Genomic DNA, 15,314 nt, shown 5'->3' on the forward strand with positions numbered 1-15,314 from the left:
ATTCATCAATTTAAATATAAATATAATATTATTTATTTAATTATAAAAAACTTGTAAAGGTTAAGTTTGAGATTTTAAGATCAACGTGAAATTTTTTAATGTTTTATTAATTATAAAGTCATTCAAATAATTAAATATTGAGAATATAATCACATAAAAAACATAATAATCTTAATAATTAAATTAATCTTAAGCAAGGCATTCAAGTAAATTTACCAACGACAAGGGTATTTTTGACCATACGGCACGAAAAACCTCATTTCATTCAGTCCTAGGGTTTCGGTGCCTCTCTAATATTTAAAATCTCCTGCAGTCCTACTTCCTCTCCGCCGCAGCTTCCTTCGCACAGCACAGACAAACAGACAAACACCGCTAATCGAAGAGGCGGGCAATATGGCGACAGCAGTAGAGGCAAGTAATCTACTTGATGATAAGGTTCATAGCTCTGTGATGCTCTTCAATCGCTGGTCCTACGACGAAGTTCAGGTTTGTTTTCACTTCCACGATTTTTTAGAATAGTTTACCATGCCTTGTGATGAAATTTCGATCCATCAATATTAATTTTTGAAATATTTATACTGTTTAATCCTATGAATTTTTTAAAGGTTTTAGCATGTCTGATATTATTTTTCTGCGCTCATGAATTTTGATCGTCAATATCAGTTTACCTTTTTGGTCCCGGATTGATTCAAATTTCAGGGGATGTCGTTGCATCTCATTTATGTGTATAAATTGAGAAATTTTTTGAGTATACCCCTTGTAAAGAAAATCGGAACAAGTGAAGCTTTTATAAATATTGATAAAGCCATCCTTGAGATTCATTAAATTTCATTATTGAACCACTTAAGGTCTTTTGATTAGTGATGTCTTTCTTACATTATTATGAGTAACCTCTTTCTCATGGTTATATATTCTTCTTATCTGCCTTAGGGAAAAAATCGCTATCATGTCAAACTTAACTCAATTATAAGCACTATGAATAGAGACTCAGCATTCCTTTGTTTTGGTCCAGAGGTGACTACCATGGGTCCTGTATTTTCGAGAATCCATTTGTCCATTATTATTTATTAGTGTGTGAACAGCTGTCTCTGGTGTACAGCATCGACCTCTGGAGGAAGTGGATTGGATAAAAAGAAAAAGCCAGTTGGAGACAGAAAAGATGTTACTTGGCAAAAAGAATCGGAGTGACTTTGATAACCTGACACTATATGGAATGATTGCAATGTCCATATGTCAACGTCTTATCATGTGACAAAATCAAATTTTAAGGAATGATTTAATATCTGTTGATATGTAAAAAAAAAATTATGTCCGGGATATGGCATCTCTTCTGCACACGTGGTTCTAGTAAATTCAGTTGCAAGCACTTCTGGTCTTTGATTTCTTGAATTTCCTCTTCTGTATAGGTCAATGATATATCTGTTGAGGATTACATTACTGCAACTGCTTCAAAGCACCCTGTGTACATGCCCCACACTGCTGGGAGGTACCAAGCAAAGAGGTTCAGGAAAGCCCAGTGCCCAATTGTGGAAAGGTTGACCAACTCACTCATGATGCACGGACGCAACAATGGGAAGAAGCTGATGGCTGTGCGCATCATCAAGCATACCATGGAGATCATTCACTTGCTGACAGATCAGAACCCAATCCAAGTTATAGTGGATGCTGTGATCAACAGGTATGAAGTTTGTTGGCTGACAAAAACTTAGTTTGAAGTTTTTACGGACAACTTTATGGCCGTATAGTAATTGTTGTCTCAACCTAAGAATGGCATGTAGTATACACCACAGTTCTTGGTTAGCAATCTTCAATTCATAGTATATGTTTTATTCTGAATTTCATGTGTTAAACATTAGGAGGTTTGACTGTAAATTAATCATGTTTGCATGGCATGCTGTCTTACACATAAAAAGGGCATCAGGCGGAGTTGCACAATTACTCCAGCCCTTTCTATTTCAAAATATATTTTTTTTGGCATTTTATATTTACTTTTATATTTTGTGTTTTGGATCAGTGGACCCAGGGAAGATGCGACCAGGATTGGTTCTGCTGGTGTTGTGAGACGTCAAGCTGTTGACATTTCACCCCTGCGACGAGTTAACCAAGCAATATATCTTCTTACAACTGGTGCGAGGGAGAGTGCTTTCAGGAACATTAAAACCATTGCTGAATGCCTTGCCGATGAACTCATTAATGCTGCAAAAGGGTCCTCCAACAGGTAACTGCTGCCGCCCCCCTTTTGATACTACTAGCATTTCGTTATTCAAATGATTATAAATTAATTGATATGTGTAATCTCAAATGTCTTGATTGTACATATCTTCTATGTATATTACATCCGCTTATTGTTCTTTCATTTTCATGTAATGTGCAGCTACGCTATCAAGAAGAAAGATGAGATTGAAAGGGTTGCCAAGGCCAATCGTTGAGAGCAATGCTTATGTTGGTCTAAAGAGACAATTTTGTTTTCAATTGTGCTTTAGAAAAAATCGTTGTACTTCGGTGTGGATGATATGATTTCATCTATCATGCGTCATCGACTTACTTCTACCTTCCCCTATATTCTTCATGGCTAGTTGCATTGCCCAGACTGCAAGTTTTCGAGTAAACTGCTTGAGTTGTCATGCTGTAGTGGATTTCTTTGCTTCATCTTTGTCCATTGGTTTTTATTCCATAGTTGCAACCGAGTTTTACAGTTTTCATCCGTATTCAGCAATCTGTTTTTGAAATATCCTTGTATAATCAACCAAGACAACCTTATAAACAACAGTTCGTTTGTCGAACGTTGTACACAATGTGTGGGTGGACTAGTCGTTCAACGAAAGAATTGCTTTTGAATCTTGAATTATAGAACATTGTCAAACGTTGTATGAATCTTGAATTAGAGAACAGATATCAATATATTCTTTTTTAATTTATCATTCTCGTCTTCCTCAGAATATAATTTTATTTGTTCGTTTTATGATTTGTATGTATAGTATTATTAAAACTTCAAATTTAGGATTCCTATGAAAAACCCTTCAATCCGTTCAAAAAACGAAAAAGCTGTTGAAAATATGAAAAATATTTGTGTTGAAAATTATAATGTTGGATGTTGAAAATTAGGTAAAATTAGGTGTTGAATATTGAAAATTAGTGTGTGATGATGTATGTAATGATGAAATTGTTTTTGGATTGTTTTCCAAAGAAATCCTATAAATAGGTCTCCATTTGTAAAGATTTGATACAATTGAGTAAAGAGAAAAATATTATAAAGTGTGTAGTTTGGTAAATTTTGAGAGTTTGAGATTTTTACTTTTTACCATAAATTTTTACTTGTTCACAACACGTTATCAGCACGAAGCTCTAAAAGTCCTCCATACTTTTCCAAGCTCCAAACAGAAGAAAAAGGATAACAAAAGTAATAATTTTTATTTTACTGTTATTTATTTATGGTGTATATATTTAATATATAATATAATGTTATTATTAGAAATAATAAAAATAAATTTTTCAAAAACTTGTTATAAATCCTTAGAGGATGTTAAGACGACATCCCACACTCCCGGTAAGGGATACGACAAGTATAAAAGCCTATAAGGTTTTTAAACAAAATAACTTATGACACTTCATTATAATAATGTGATATGATATACATACTTATTTAAACATGACTAATATTATATACACCATATTATTACCATAAAATTATACAAATACATACATTTATTTTTTTGTACACCAACGGTCATAAACGGTAACAAAACGGCTAGTTTTTGCCCTATAAATATGATCTCACAAACTCTTTCAATCACTCCAACTTTCTTCTATTCTCTAAAAATTATTCTTCATCAAATTTTCGAAGAAAAAAGAAGATGGCTTTCTCAAGGTTATTTTTAATTATTTTGGTTATCATACTCACGAGTCTTTTATTTATCGGAGAATATCCTCCTCGTGTGTTTTTTTTATTTTTACAAATGCTTGTACTTGTTGTTTATCCATTACTTTGTATTGCAATATTCATTAACTAATAAAATGCATCGTAATTTTTTAGTACCACCATGTCAAATTTGACAAAGCTCGAATTTGTTGCGCTCGACATCACGGGAAAAAATTATATGCCATGGACTCTCGACGTAGAAATGCATCTTGAGTCATTGGGTCTAAACGAGACCATTAAAGAAAATGGTATATCTTCATCACAAGAAAAAGCAAAAGCTATAATATTTTTGCGTCGACATCTCGATGAAGGTTTAAAATGTGAATATCTCATCGAAAAAGATCACATGGCTCTGTGGAAAGGATTGAAAGAAAGATTTGAACATATAAGGGAAGTTATACTTCCGACCGCCCGTGATGAATGGAATATGTTAAGATTCCAAGATTTTAAGAATGTCAGTGATTATAATTCAGCGATGTATCGAATAATCTCGCAGCTAAAATTTTGTGGACATGAGGTTACAGAATCGGAAATGCTTGAAAAAACATTTTCCACGTTTCACGCATCAAATATAACTTTACAGCAACAATATAGAGTGCGTGGATTTGCGAGATATTCTGAACTCATCGCCTGTCTTCTTGTGGCGGAAAAGAACAATGAGATATTAATGAGAAATCATCAGTCCCGACCCACTGGATCAACAGCATTTCCAGAAGTAAATGCTGTGAATAAAAATGAATTTAAACCTGGAAACCAAAATCAAATCCAGAGACAAGGTTTTGGTCGAGGTCGAGGTCGAGGTCGTGGTCGTGGACGTGGACGTGGAATTGGTCGTGGTCGTGGTCGAGGCCGTGGTTTTGAAAACAATAGAGATAGTTATTTTTATAACTCATCTCAAAAGGGCATCACGAACCATCCACAGAAAAGGCATCATGAGAACATGAGTGTTAATGAAAATCATTCGAAAAGATTTGAAAGTTCTTGTTTAAGATGCGGCACTCCAGGACATTGGTCTCGTATTTGTCGAGCCCCTGAGCACCTTTGCAAGCCCTATAAAGAATCGATAAAGGGGAAAGAAAAAGAGACCAACTTCACTGAACGAAGTGACCGTTTGAGTGATTCAACTCATTTTGATGCTGCTGATTTTATGAATGATTTATCTGGAAATGATCAATATGTTGGTGGGATAAAAATGAACAATATTGATGCTACAGATTTTCTCAATGATTTCTCTGAAAATGAACAATATAATGGTAGAATATAAATGTACAATAATTTATTTTTCATGTATTCATATAATAATGTTTTATTGTACAATTATGATATGTGTTATATTTACATATGTATTGTCAGTAATTTTATTTCATTGCATATTTTTTTTGAAGTTCAAATATGGAAAATGCTATGAGCAAAGCTGAAGTTTGCATACCCGATAGTGGTACAACGCACACTATCCTCCGAGATAAAAGATATTTCTTGGAACTAAAACCAACAAAACCAACGGTGAATACAATATCAGGTCCTGTAGACTTGATTAAAGGATGTGGTAAAGCACAATTTTTGTTACCTAATAGTTCAAATTTTTTTATCAATGATGCTTTATATTCACCACAATCGAAAAGAAATTTGTTGAGTTTTAATGATATATATTCCCATTGTTATGATACTCAAACAATGAATGAAGGGAATGAGAAGTATATGTGTCTTATCACATATAAATCAGGAAAGAAATATGTGATTGAAAAACAACCAATGCTCCTTACGGGATTGCATTATACACATATAAGTCCCATTGAATCAAACATGATAGTTGATAATTCTTCAATATTAACCAATTGTCATGATCGATTAGGACATCCTGGTTCAACAATGATGCGAAGAATTATAGAAAATACACATGGTCATCCGCTGAAATACAAGAAGATCTTTCAGAATAATAAGTTTCAATGTAAAGCATGTTCTCTTGGAAAACTTTTTATAAGACCACCACCAGCCAAAATCCAAACTGGATCACCAATGTTTCTTGAACGTATTCAGGGTGATATTTGTGGACCAATCCATCCACCATGTGGACCATTCAGATACTTTATGATATTGATTGATGCCTCCAGCATATGGTCACATGTATGTTTATTGTCAACTCGAAATGTTGCATTTGCAATATTACTTGCTCAAATAATAAAATTGAGGAATCAATTTTACGATTATACAATCAAGAAAATTAGACTTGATAATGCTGGTGAATTTACTTCCCAAACTTTCAATGATTATTGTATGTCTATGGGAATCATTGTTGAGCATCATGTTGCTCATGTACATACACAAAATGGATTGGCTGAATCATTGATTAAACGTCTGCAAATGATTGCTAGACCAATGATTATGAAAACAAAGCTCCCTATTTCTATATGAGGACATGCAATTTACATGCTGCTTCATCAATTCGCATCAGACCAAGTGCATATCATAACTACTCACCATTGCAGCTTGCATTTGGTAAAGAACCAGACATTTCTCATCTGAGAATTTTTGGATGTATGGTGTATGTGCCTATTGCACCACTGCAACGAAAGAAAATGGGACATCAAAGAAAGGTTGGAATTTATATCGGTTATGATAGTCCATCAATCATTCGATATTTTGATTCTCAGACAGGCGACGTGTTCACAACACGTTTTGCTGATTGTCATTTTAATGAGAAAGTCTTCCCAATGTTAGGGGGAGAACAGAAACATACCGAAAAAGAAATTACATGGTATGTATCATCATTGTTACTATCTGGATCCAAGAACAAAACAATGTGAAAAAGATGTACAGCAAATTGTGCACTTGCAAAGAATAGCAAATCAAATACCAGATGCATTTGCAGACACAAAAGGGGTAACTAAATCATATATATATGCTGCAAATGCCCCTGCTCGAATTGAAATTCCGAAGAAACAAATTGAAGATACTCATGCTGTCATTAAACGCCTGAAGCGTGGAAGGCCAGTCGGTTCCAAGGATAAAAATCCTCGAAAAAAAAAATTCATAGAGAAACACGATGATCACAAAATAAAGAATGACGTTCCTGAAGAAACACATGATGATCACAAAATAGAGAATGGTGTTCCTGAAGAAACACATGATGATGAAAATGTTCTGTCAGAACCACAAACTGACGAGAATCATGAAATCTCTATCAATTATATTAATACTGAAAAAATATGGAACCGAAAAGATATAGAAGAAATTGATAATATATTTTTCTTATAATGTGGCAATTGACATCATAAAAAATAATGAAGATCATGAACCAAAATCTTTTGGTGAATGTAAAAATCGGCATTATTGGATAAAATGGAAAGAAGTCATCCAGGTTGAATTGGATTCGCTAAATAAACAAAATGTTTTTGGACCTATAGTCCTTACACCTGAAGGTGTAAAACCTGTTGGATACAAATGGGTTTTTATTCGAAAGCGAAATGAGAAAAATGAAATAGTAAGATATAAAGCTCGACTTGTTGCGCAAGGTTTTTCTCAAAGGCCTGGAATTGATTATGAAGAAACGTATTCTCCCGTGATAGATGCAATTATGTTTCGGTATTTGATTAGCTTGGCGGTATTTGAAAATTTAGAAATGCGTCTTATGGATGTTGTTACAGCTTACTTATATGGATCACTTGATAGTAATATATATATGAAAATCCCTGAAGGATTTAAGATGCCTGAAGCACAAAGTTCAAAACCCAGAGAATGTTATTCTATGAAATTACAAAGATCATTATATGGGTTAAAGCAATCTGGTCGAATGTGGTATAATCGACTAAGTGATCACTTGATGAAAAAGGGATATGTAAATAATTCAATACGCCCTTGTGTTTTCATTAAGAAAACAACATTCGGATGCCTAATTATTGCTGTATATGTTGATGATTTAAACATCATTGGAACGAATAAGGAAATTCAAGAAGTTGTGTCATACTTGAAGGAAGAATTTGAAATGAAGGATCTTGGAAAAACCAAGTATTGTCTGGGTTTACAAATTGAACAAAAAGAATGTGGAATATTTGTTCACCAGACAAATTATACAGAAAAGATCCTTAAACGTTTTAATATGGATAAATCAAATCCTTTAAGTACTCCAATGGTTGTTAGATCATTAAACATAGAAAAGAATCCATTCCGTCCATGTGAAGATGATGGAGATATTCTTGGTCCAGAAGTATCATATCTAAGTGCTATCGGTGCCCTTATATATCTTACAAATTGTACAAGGCCTGATATATCTTTTGCCGTAAATTTGTTGGAAAGATTTAGCACATATCCAACAAAGAGGCACTGGAACGGAATTAAACATATATTCCGTTATCTACGAGGAACAACAGACTTGGGACTTTTGTATTCAAAAGATGCTAATCCAAGTATAATTGGTTATGCCGATGCTGGATACTTATCTGATCCACACAAGGCACGTTCCCAAACTGGATATGTATTTACTCGTGGAGGCACTGCAATTTCTTGGCGTTCACAGAAACAAACGCTTGTAACAACTTCATCAAATCATGCCGAGATTATTGCACTACATGAAGCAAGCCGTGAATGTGTGTGGTTAAAATCAATGAGCCAACATATCCAAATCTCATGTGGATTATCATTCGACGAGAAGCCTCTGATACTATATGAAGATAATGCTGCATGTGTAGCTCAAATGAAAGAAGGATACATAAAAAGCGATAGAACTAAACATATTCCTCCTAAGTTCTTCGCATTCACCAAGGAGCTTGAGAAGAATAAATGTATTGATGTTCATCACATTCAATCAAGTGGAATCTCATCAGATCTCTTCACAAAGGCACTTCCTACGACAATTTTCAGAAAGCACATATATAATATTGGGATGCGCAATCTACGAAATTTGTGAAATTGTTCATATCAACATGAGAGGGAGTTTACGTGACTGTACTCTTTTTCCCTTACTATGGTTTTTATCCCAATGGTTTTTTCTAGTAAGGTTTTTAACGAGGCAGTACAAAATCACGTAATGAAGACATCATCGTATCATGATCATCATCACAAGGGGGAGTGTTGAAAATATGAAAAATATTTGTGTTGAAAATTATAATGTTGAATGTTGAAAATTAGGTAAAATTAGGTGTTGAATATTGAAAATTAGTGTGTGATGATGTATGTAATGATGAAATTGTTTTTGGATTGTTTTCCAAAGAAATCATATAAATAGATCTCTATTTGTAAAGATTTGATACAATTGAGTAGAGAGAAAAATATTATAAAGTGTATAGTTTGATAAATTTTGAGAATTTAATATTTTTACTTTTTATCGTATATTTTTATTTTTTAACAGCAAAGGCCTTCAATTCAATTCAGAAACAGCTTAAAAAATTTCGGTCGGCCACATACGCGGCATACAAATTGAGTGTCTTTTTCCGCTCGTTATACTTATTCTCTGGCGGACAGGGAGAGAGAGAGTCCAACTCAGAAAGCTTTCTTCGATATCTCCGCTCCTCCTCTTTTTCTCGTTACCCATTTTCCCCCTGAATCTGATCCCGCCACCTATTTTCTCCATATTCTGTCAATTTCTCATCTTTTTGGTGGTCGGGGTTTTCTTCATCATTGAATTAAATGTCTGTCCCCGCCCTATCGAATGTTTCTTGTCGCCATAGTCGAATTCGAGATAATCGGCAACGTTTCGCATCACCGGTGGATCCGAGACTGGTGAAAATCACGACGTTCAGGCCTTTTGGCCAGGTTATTTCACATTTTCTGTTCACGAATATCACGACTATGTGCCCAATGCAGCTCTTCTTTATCAGCTTTAGGTTCATGGTTTATAGTTATGTAGAACCTTCAGTCTTTATCTAAGTGGCTGGTGATCTCTCTTATTTCCTTTCGTGTGTGCTGCCTTGAGATTTTAGATTGATTGTTTCTGCTGTTTTACTTTTAAGGTGTAACGTGTGTAGCTATGCTTTAGAACGCGGTGCATTATTGCTCTTGTGCATGTGTAATTTTTAAAATATTGAACGGTAGAAAGAAATGTATATGAAGAGGTTGGAGGTTGAAGCTCAGGGGTGGATGGAAGGAAAATTTCGTTTCAACAATCTTAGTATACTTCTCAGTACACTTAAATTAAAAGAACCTTTCGATTGTCCACTTTGAATTAAATGGTCTGTCGTAGGCAAGCTGGATGAAAATGGTAATTTATGTGCTAACATTTGCTCGGATTTTTAACTCCACTCTGGGTTAGAGCCTTGGGGGACTGGAAATGGCATCCTTATCAGACAGTTCTCTGAAAATGAGGCACCGTGTTTGTAAACATATACCTAATCTTTAAATACATATTTTCTAATTGCATCTTGTGGTTTTTCATTTGAATTTGTAAATTTTACTTGTCGTTGACTTAATTTGTATCTCACAGTCGCAAGTCAGGCTGAACCACTGTAGAAGAGAGTCAACCTATTGTAGCATTCAAATGTCGTATCTAGATGAGAAGCGAGCGGATAGAAGCATTGTCTTAAAGCCTGCTGACATTTTGGTAAGAATCAGCATATCATATCTGGAATTCCGCCTGGAAGAGATGTGTTTAATAGAGTTCCATGAATTTTTTTTTATTCTGCTAATAATTATGATTTAAATTATTTGAGCTTATGGGGCCATTTCTTTCTGCAGGCGTATGATCTTGTCCAAGGCGCCGATGTGAGTCCCCTGTGGTTTTTCATCTTCTCTTGAAATTTTTATGTCATAGCATTAATATGCTCCTGTCTATAACCCCCTCTTCGGAGAGTTCATTCTTTATGTGACTGACACAAATGAGAATAATAAAAATTTTGCCGTTTTGAAAGGTTTTTTTCTATTTGATATTTCATTACCATATACCAGTATTTTTAACTCTTTATATTGTTTGGTTTCTTCTCATTTAAAAAGCTCATCCTGGGTAGCAATGGAATATATTAGTGATGGTGAATATGCATGATGAAGGTTGTAAGTGTAGTGTCTATGCTTTCTGGATTAATTGTGGGAAGCTACAGTGTCTGAAGCTATTTGTAAAATTTATTGGCACGATTTGTTGTGATTGGGCCCTTGACCTTTTGATACACAGGTGAGGTGGAGTTACATCTCGGACAAATCAGCTCCTGAACCTCCAACTGCTGTTCTTTTACATGGCATTTTAGGTTGCAGGAAAAATTGGGGTGGGTAATAATCTTTTACTTAGAGTAGAAATTATTTGGAAGCCAATACTTCACTCAGATTTTTAGATAGTGAAATGTTAGGTTGTTTAATCTCGACCATCAGGTAGTCTCATTTTATTTTGCTGTTTTATTTATCTCACTATCAGATGAAAGTTGCTGGCTAGGAATTTGTTGAAAGGGATACCAAATAGTCCAAATTCTAGACGTATGGCTTAACAAGTTAACAAATACTTGAAATGTTCTGATTTAATATGTCTATCTTCAATTTTTTGTGTATTTACGTGTATTTATGAAAACAATAATTCTTTAAGGAAAGTTAGGAAAATCGAGATCCTTATGTTGCTTTTATGACTCTCAGTGCGTGTTATCTACAATGTCTTAGTACTTGAAAGCTGGGGCATAAAAAAATTCAATGGGCAAATGAAATTTTTCTTTACAAATGATGTACCATTAATTTTGTATTTGAGTGGTGGAGTCAGGGAGATTATAGAGACGGACAGCCAGTTAATAAGCAAATGTATGTTTATCTGGAAGTTGCTTGAGGATGAATTTGCATTTTCCTATGAAGGCATAACTCATGTCTGAATACATGCACACCTGCGTGATCTCAATCTTTACATCATCCTTTTCATATAAGATAAGTGATGTTTTAAAATTCATGTAACTTTGTTATAACTTATCCTAAACACAACTTATGATAATATTGACAGGTACTTTTGCGCGAAGATTGGCCAAAGAGTTCCCTAAATGGCAAGTACGTCAATGATGCATTTCACGTTTTTCGATTGAGTTTATATATGTACCTTTTTATTTTGACAAAATAGCTTAAAAGATATCAATGCTTCAAGTATATGATGCGACCGTTTGAATTGTTTTCCATTATTTTGAAGGTAAATGTGAAGGTGCTGCATACTTCTAAGCATGTTAATCATTATGTTAACTCAAAGCTTACTCTATATATATATTTATTTATTGCGCAGTTTCTCCTGGTAGACCTGCGCTGTCATGGTGATTCAGCATCCCTGAAGAAAAGGGGGCCCCATTCTGTTGCTTCAGCTGCTCTTGACGTTTTAAAGCTAGTATGCATTTCACAAAATTAGTTTTATTTTATGTGGGTTGCTTCATTTACTTTTTAATTACGTAATCTGGCGTCTATGGTAGGCACACAGAGATACTTTGTCTTATCTCTTTTCTCTTGTATTTTTCTATGTTCATTGGTATCCAAATGGTAAGCAACACTGTGGCTTATTTAAATTCAAACAATTTCATATGTCAGGAAGTTTTTCGTCTTTCCTTCCACGTTAAGTAGCAGGCTAGAAGCATGAAATTTTTTGCCTAAATGCAACTTCCGAGACATTAAGATTGCAACCATTTCTATTGTGACTTTGAATCTGGCTCCACCTTAGAATCAATAGCAGAATAATTTACCTGCTCAAGTTACCTGCTTTCCATGTAGAATCATTATTTAATAAACTATTTGACCCTCTATTTTGTCCATCTAGATGACAGAGAATGAAGTTGGTTTCCTTATGGTTCTTTCTTCTAATTATCCTCATTTGTTATGTCGACTAGCTTGGTCAGATGAGGCTTACTCCTCGAGTGGTAGTTGGTCATAGCTTTGGCGGAAAAGGTAGCATAGTCTTCATTTTTAATAGCTAATTCATAGATGATTATCAGGATGCGTCTTCTTCAGTGATCTTTTTACTACATTAGAACAGAGCGATGCATGATATCTCATTGGTCATTTTCCTATTTTTTCCCCTGCAGTTGCCTTGAGTATGGTGGATCAGGTTGCAAAACCTCTTGCTCGACCTGTTAGAGTAAGTTTTGGATTTTTCTTGTCTATCTTTTTAGTTGAAATCAGTTGCAGAGACATAGATTGAGCATAGTAGTTTCTTCAGGATGATGGATCGCTGTCAAGTTCACACTTTCCTTTGTCAATATTTTCTGGATGTTGTTGCTGATTTCATTTCAGGTCTGGGTTTTAGATGCTACTCCTGGAAATGTACGAGCTGGTGCAGATGGAGATGACCATCCCGCTGAACTCATCTCTTTTTTAAGTACATTGCCAAAGGAGGTACATTGTTTATTGGCTGAACTTATTTACTTCTCCTTTCCTCTTTTTGTTTCTCCATTTGATTTGTAAAACCAAAGATTTGGTTTATTTACCATATTTTTTCTTCATGCTCAATGAGTTTAGCTATGATTGTAATTTCAAATTCACTTGAAAAAGATTGAGAATGCCTTTTAGTACGCAAGTCATTATATTTCATATTATACTAAAAGCATCATGTTTCACATTGAACTGAGAGAAGAGAGTAGAAAAGAGATGGTTGCATGAGTATCAGATCAATTTTAATTCTCTCGGATCATGCGTTTTATATTTTGAATTTCATTTAAAGATTTTTCTTGTGAGATAATTTAAACGAGAAACATTTAACTACAGTAATCCTATTTCCATGGAAGACATCTCAATTAGAACACATGGAACATTTTGTAGTGATTACTATTCCATCTGTATGTTTTGTGTTTTCAGCAATGCGGCTATGCGCCTAATTTATTCCTCTGCTTCTCAAAGGCCGAGCCTACTCTGTAGCAGTAATGATATGGCTTTGAACGAGACATGGATTCAATTATAGAACCTCGGTGGAATAAATAAATATATAGCAGAATATTTATAAGGACGAGAAAGAAAACTATATCTAATTTGTAGTTAACCTGTCCGTATGTGTTTTTGAGTTAGCCTCAGCATATAGGCTACGATCTGCTTTACTAGGTCACATCCATTTGCATATGATTGTGTTTCTTTACAGAACAACATTTCAACTTTTGATTCCTTGTATGCAATGATTTAACGTGGGTGGTGTCATCCATCGCAGTTTTAGTGATGTACTTTTCCTTTGCCATCTTTCTGGAATTTATGAGGCACTCATTTTTTTATTGAACTTTTGGTACAACTTTATGTTCACTCACATTATTATTCAAGGAAGGTCTCTTCCAAACTAGGCGTCATGGATGCTCTTGTTCAGACCGGCTTCTCAAATGACGTGGCACAGGTTTGTTGTATGCTGTGTACTAGACATATGAATATTAAATATTTGAATTGCATCTCTCACTATTCCATAACCAGTTTTTTTTTATGCCCCTTTTATTCCATCGCAGTGGGTGGTAACAAATCTTCGGCAGACTCCAATTAATGGATCATCATTATCAAGCTTCTCGTGGGTATTTGATCTCAAAGGTATTTCAGAGATGTATCAATCATATGAAGAGACAAATATGTGGTCAGTTTTCCTCCGAACTTAAGAAAGAATAAATAATGCCTGTGTCTGCATGTTACTTTCTTTTCAATCTCACGTATTAGTGAATCTTACAGCTGCTAAACCTACTATTGTCATCATCATAAATGCAGGAAAATTGTGGAAGAAGTGCCTCGGGGTGTACATATTAATTTTCTGAAAGCAGAAAGGAGCTTGCACAGATGGGCCCTGGAAGACCTTCGTAGGATTCATGTCGCTGAGGAACAAGCAGCTGAAGAGGGAGGTGGAGTTGAAATGCATGTTCTCGAAGATGCTGGCCACTGGGTATGTACTTTCTCGTCTTTTCAACCTTATGATCCGAAAATTGAAATTCTTTTCATCTTCAAAGATCTACGTTCGAACTTCGCACCTACGTGTCTAGACGGGAGGTTTGACGAAGACCCCAACCGGCCGGTCCTCCCGCAAAAGAAGACAGAAAAAATGCTCCATCAGCCAAAGCATCTGCCCCTATATCCCTTCTCGATGGTTATGCGAGGATATAACAGTTAAAAAACTGCTTTGTTTCAGGTACATGCTGACAATCCAGACGGGCTTTTTAGAATTCTTTCATTCTCGTTCCAAGGATTTTAGGAATTAGGATGCTGCCATGATTTGTTCATTTATTGAATTGAGTTGAAGCGCGGTATGTCCACATTTTTGTAGATGTGTAACAATTTTCTGTTGGAATGAAGCATGATAGATTGCAGCATATAGTTGGTTTCGAAGTTGCATTTACTTGAAGCCATTTTTGGATATACGAGTTAAGAGTAAGTAGAAGAAAAGGAAGCGGGTATTCAGCCTGGTACCAGGGCATCATTTGTACCTGTATTACAATCACTTTCATTTTAGTTGGTGTTTGAGAATTATTTCCAATCTATGCCACGATTCCTTGATTATTCATCTTCGTTT

At 35.0% G+C, this 15,314-nt stretch overlaps 3 protein-coding genes across 5 annotated transcripts in view; 2 read left to right on the plus strand and 1 right to left on the minus strand.

The window, feature by feature from the left end:
- LOC142525281 (11-beta-hydroxysteroid dehydrogenase B) overlaps positions 1 to 15,314 on the minus strand; it is a 65,461-nt gene that overhangs the window by 47,801 nt on the left and 2,346 nt on the right. The window lies entirely within an intron of this gene.
- LOC142525032 (small ribosomal subunit protein uS7) lies at positions 251 to 2,649 on the plus strand. The gene is made up of 4 exons (XM_075629201.1): positions 251 to 486; positions 1,407 to 1,678; positions 2,015 to 2,218; positions 2,375 to 2,649. The coding sequence occupies exons 1-4, from the start codon at positions 394 to 396 to the stop codon at positions 2,427 to 2,429; spliced, it is 624 nt and encodes a 207-aa protein (XP_075485316.1). The 5' UTR covers positions 251 to 393; the 3' UTR covers positions 2,430 to 2,649.
- Positions 9,313 to 15,280, plus strand: LOC142524500 (uncharacterized). 3 transcript variants are annotated; one of them, XR_012814908.1, is made up of 13 exons: positions 9,313 to 9,667; positions 10,335 to 10,451; positions 10,586 to 10,612; positions 11,016 to 11,106; positions 11,817 to 11,860; positions 12,087 to 12,185; positions 12,679 to 12,736; positions 12,874 to 12,926; positions 13,082 to 13,183; positions 14,097 to 14,162; positions 14,269 to 14,347; positions 14,519 to 14,690; positions 14,934 to 15,280. XR_012814908.1 is itself a non-coding variant. In XM_075628518.1 (13 exons), exons 1-13 carry the CDS (start codon positions 9,542 to 9,544, stop codon positions 14,994 to 14,996), a joined length of 1,140 nt encoding a protein of 379 aa, XP_075484633.1. In that variant the 5' UTR covers positions 9,313 to 9,541; the 3' UTR covers positions 14,997 to 15,280. The 3 variants fall into 3 exon arrangements, 2 of the variants coding, with proteins under 2 accessions (XP_075484633.1, XP_075484634.1); XM_075628518.1 differs by having other exon boundaries at positions 14,269 to 14,390; XM_075628519.1 differs by lacking the exon at positions 14,934 to 15,280 and adding an exon at positions 14,755 to 14,927 and having other exon boundaries at positions 14,269 to 14,390.

The sequence above is a fragment of the Primulina tabacum genome, chromosome 14 (assembly GCF_025594145.1).
Source record: "Primulina tabacum isolate GXHZ01 chromosome 14, ASM2559414v2, whole genome shotgun sequence".
NCBI classification, from domain to species: Eukaryota; Viridiplantae; Streptophyta; class Magnoliopsida; order Lamiales; family Gesneriaceae; genus Primulina; species Primulina tabacum.

What these genes read in the sequence shown, in the direction of transcription:
- LOC142525032 (XM_075629201.1), top strand. Translation starts at nt 394, where the DNA reads ATGGCGACAGCAGTAGAGGCAAGTAATCTACTTGATGATAAGGTTCAT. An exon ending in GGTCCTACGACGAAGTTCAG is followed by an intron (nt 487 to 1,406) that starts GTTTGTTTTCAC and finishes TCTTCTGTATAG; the next exon opens with GTCAATGATATATCTGTTGA. An exon ending in GCAAAAGGGTCCTCCAACAG is followed by an intron (nt 2,219 to 2,374) that starts GTAACTGCTGCC and finishes TGTAATGTGCAG; the next exon opens with CTACGCTATCAAGAAGAAAG.
- LOC142524500 (XM_075628518.1), top strand. Translation starts at nt 9,542, where the DNA reads ATGTCTGTCCCCGCCCTATCGAATGTTTCTTGTCGCCATAGTCGAATT. An exon ending in AAGAGTTCCCTAAATGGCAA is followed by an intron (nt 11,861 to 12,086) that starts GTACGTCAATGA and finishes TTTATTGCGCAG; the next exon opens with TTTCTCCTGGTAGACCTGCG. An exon ending in CTCTTGCTCGACCTGTTAGA is followed by an intron (nt 12,927 to 13,081) that starts GTAAGTTTTGGA and finishes ATTTCATTTCAG; the next exon opens with GTCTGGGTTTTAGATGCTAC.